The 2,320-nt window shown below is 49.4% G+C and overlaps 1 protein-coding gene across 1 annotated transcript; it reads left to right on the forward strand.

Annotated features, from left to right (window-relative positions):
* Positions 1 to 1,593: 1,593 nt before the first annotated feature.
* On the forward strand, positions 1,594 to 1,938 carry LOC115298419 (protein CEBPZOS-like). Its single transcript, XM_029947187.1, has one exon. The coding sequence runs from the start codon at positions 1,694 to 1,696 to the stop codon at positions 1,934 to 1,936; it is 243 nt and encodes an 80-aa protein (XP_029803047.1). The 5' UTR covers positions 1,594 to 1,693; the 3' UTR covers positions 1,937 to 1,938.
* Positions 1,939 to 2,320: the final 382 nt, after the last annotated feature.

Raw genomic sequence — 2,320 nt, forward strand, 5'->3', positions numbered from 1 at the left:
GTTTCCGATAGCTGTTGCTCAAGGCGCTGTGTGCTGCTGAAAATGAGCTGGGAGCTCCTGCAGTCTAAGAGCGTGCCCAGGCCTCCACCTGCCACATACTCCTTGTCGTGGGTCGCGTAGGTGTGGGCCCTATTTTTTCCCTGTGGGCACCCGGGATTCGCGCAGTCCGTGCAGGGGACGAGGTACGCTGTGGAAATGCGGTCCGTGGTTCCGTTCCCAAAACCAAATTCGAATTGTTCGCGCCTGGCGCAGCCGCAGCCCCGACCGCTTCTCGCCAGGAAGTCCGCTCCCCTGTTGCAGCCGCGGTCCGGCTGGTTCTCGCCAGGAAGTCCGTTTCCCCGGTGCAGCCGCGCTCCGGCCGCTTCTCGCCGGGACGTGCGCTCCCCTGTCTCTTCCCTTTGTCTCTCGGGCTCCGCGCGCTTCCCCCACGTTGGGCTGGGGATCTTGTCTCCCCTGCCCATCCCGGCCTGGCCTGTTTTCAGATCTCCCCCGTTCGCCCTCACTCACTCAGGTATCCTTGAGGTTCTATTCTTTCTGGAGTCCGTATTTTCTCATTGTACCTATTTCTATTACGAGCCTGCCCTCTGAAGACATTTGAGTTTGTGACCTTTGTATACATGATAGGTGAGAGATGAGGTGGTGAAAAGAACAAATTTAAAGGCAAAGGAACGGTGTGAACAAAGGCATACAAAGGTACAGAGAGAGAGTACAGAGTAGGGATCAGTTAGGTACTGCAGGGGCCAGACAGGATGAAGCAGAGCCCAGAGATAAAAGCAATGTGGAGTGTCCAGGCATCCCCATGTCATCTCGAGTGGTTGGAGTGTGAGTGTAATGGGGGTGAGAGAGGAGGGTCAGGAAAAGCTGCAGAGGAGACAGCAGAAGCCAGCACCCAGAAGGAGGCCTTAAACACCATGTTTTTAAAAAATGTTCTATTTATTTTTTAGAGAGACAGACACACAGTGTGAACAGGGGAGGGTCAGAGAGGGAGGAAGGTACAGAATCTGAAGACAGGCTCCAGGCTCTGAGATAGCTGTCAGCACAGAGCCTGATGTGGGGCTGGAACCCATGAACTGTGAGATCATGACCTGAGCTGAAGTTGGACGCCTAACGGACTGAGCCACCTAGGTGCCCCTTAAATACCAAGTTTAACAGGCTTGGGCTTGACCTAGAGAAAGTATGGAACCCATGAAAAAGGGGTTTAAGTCAGAGAGAAACATATCCTACCCATGTCTTAGAAATGTCATTCTGGCAAAAGTGACGTGAATTGACTGGACAGCAGCAAGGAGAGAGCAGAGGCCGTTGTGACATTCTAGAAGAGTGACCATAAAGCCTGGACCAGGGCAGAGGCAGTGCAGTGGGGAGGAGGGAAGACTCCAAAGTCAGTTCTGAGGTGAACTCAGTAGGAGATCCATTGGTTTCCTTCCTTGAGGATGACAACAGTACTCCAAGTTGATCACAGGCCTGGTTGTAGGTGCAGGAGCGGGGAAGGGGGTGTGGTGGGTGTTGATCAAAGGAGAATGCACACAGAGGAATGTTGACCTCATACCCAACCTTCTAAAGAGAAACCAAGGCACACAAGCTCCTCAGGTATGCCTTCGGTGGTCTTTATCAACTAGGCCTTATCAGTCGTTACAAACACCTTTCCTGAACCTGAGGGGACTTGGAAACTGTGGACATATATATTTCAAAAAGGATGTCCCGCACTATGGAACCGCTGGCAAAGAAGATCTTTAAAGGAGTTTTAGTAGTTGAACTTGTGGGAGTTTTTGGAGCATATTTTTTGTTTAATAAGATGAACACAAGTCAAGATTTCAGGCAAACAATGAGCAAAAAATTTCCCTTCATCTTGGAAGTTTATTACAAATCCATTGAGCAGTCTGGAAAGTATGGACTTAGAGAGCAAGATCAAGAAAAATGGCTGAATAGCAAAAATTAAGACCAGTCATCACGTTCAGCCTCCCATCTAAGCTGTTTGAGACCTTTGTGGGGAAGAAGAAAGATGAGCACACCACATTGTAGACTCCTGGCCCCACAGAGCAGAACAGGAACTTCTGGCTGTTAAGGCTCAGTCACTTCCCATCCACAGTGCAAATGCCCTCCTTTTGTTTGCTGCTTTCCTTCTGCATTTATTGTTAAAGATTACTGTTTAACGAATAAAAGACTAGGACAAGAAAAAAAAAAAAGAGAGAGAAACCAAGGCTCATGAAAGGCCAGTGTTCAGTGTGAGGGGGAATGAGAAGCTCAAGTGGGGTCTTCAAGTCTCACCATAGTAGCTGAACTTTACGAAATTTTAATCTGCTCTCATGGCTCAGTCCAATTT

This window comes from Suricata suricatta, chromosome 8 (assembly GCF_006229205.1).
Source record: "Suricata suricatta isolate VVHF042 chromosome 8, meerkat_22Aug2017_6uvM2_HiC, whole genome shotgun sequence".
Classification (NCBI taxonomy): Eukaryota; Metazoa; Chordata; class Mammalia; order Carnivora; family Herpestidae; genus Suricata; species Suricata suricatta.

Coding starts and splice junctions, on each gene's coding strand:
- LOC115298419 (XM_029947187.1), top strand. CDS start 1,694: ATGTCCCGCACTATGGAACCGCTGGCAAAGAAGATCTTTAAAGGAGTT.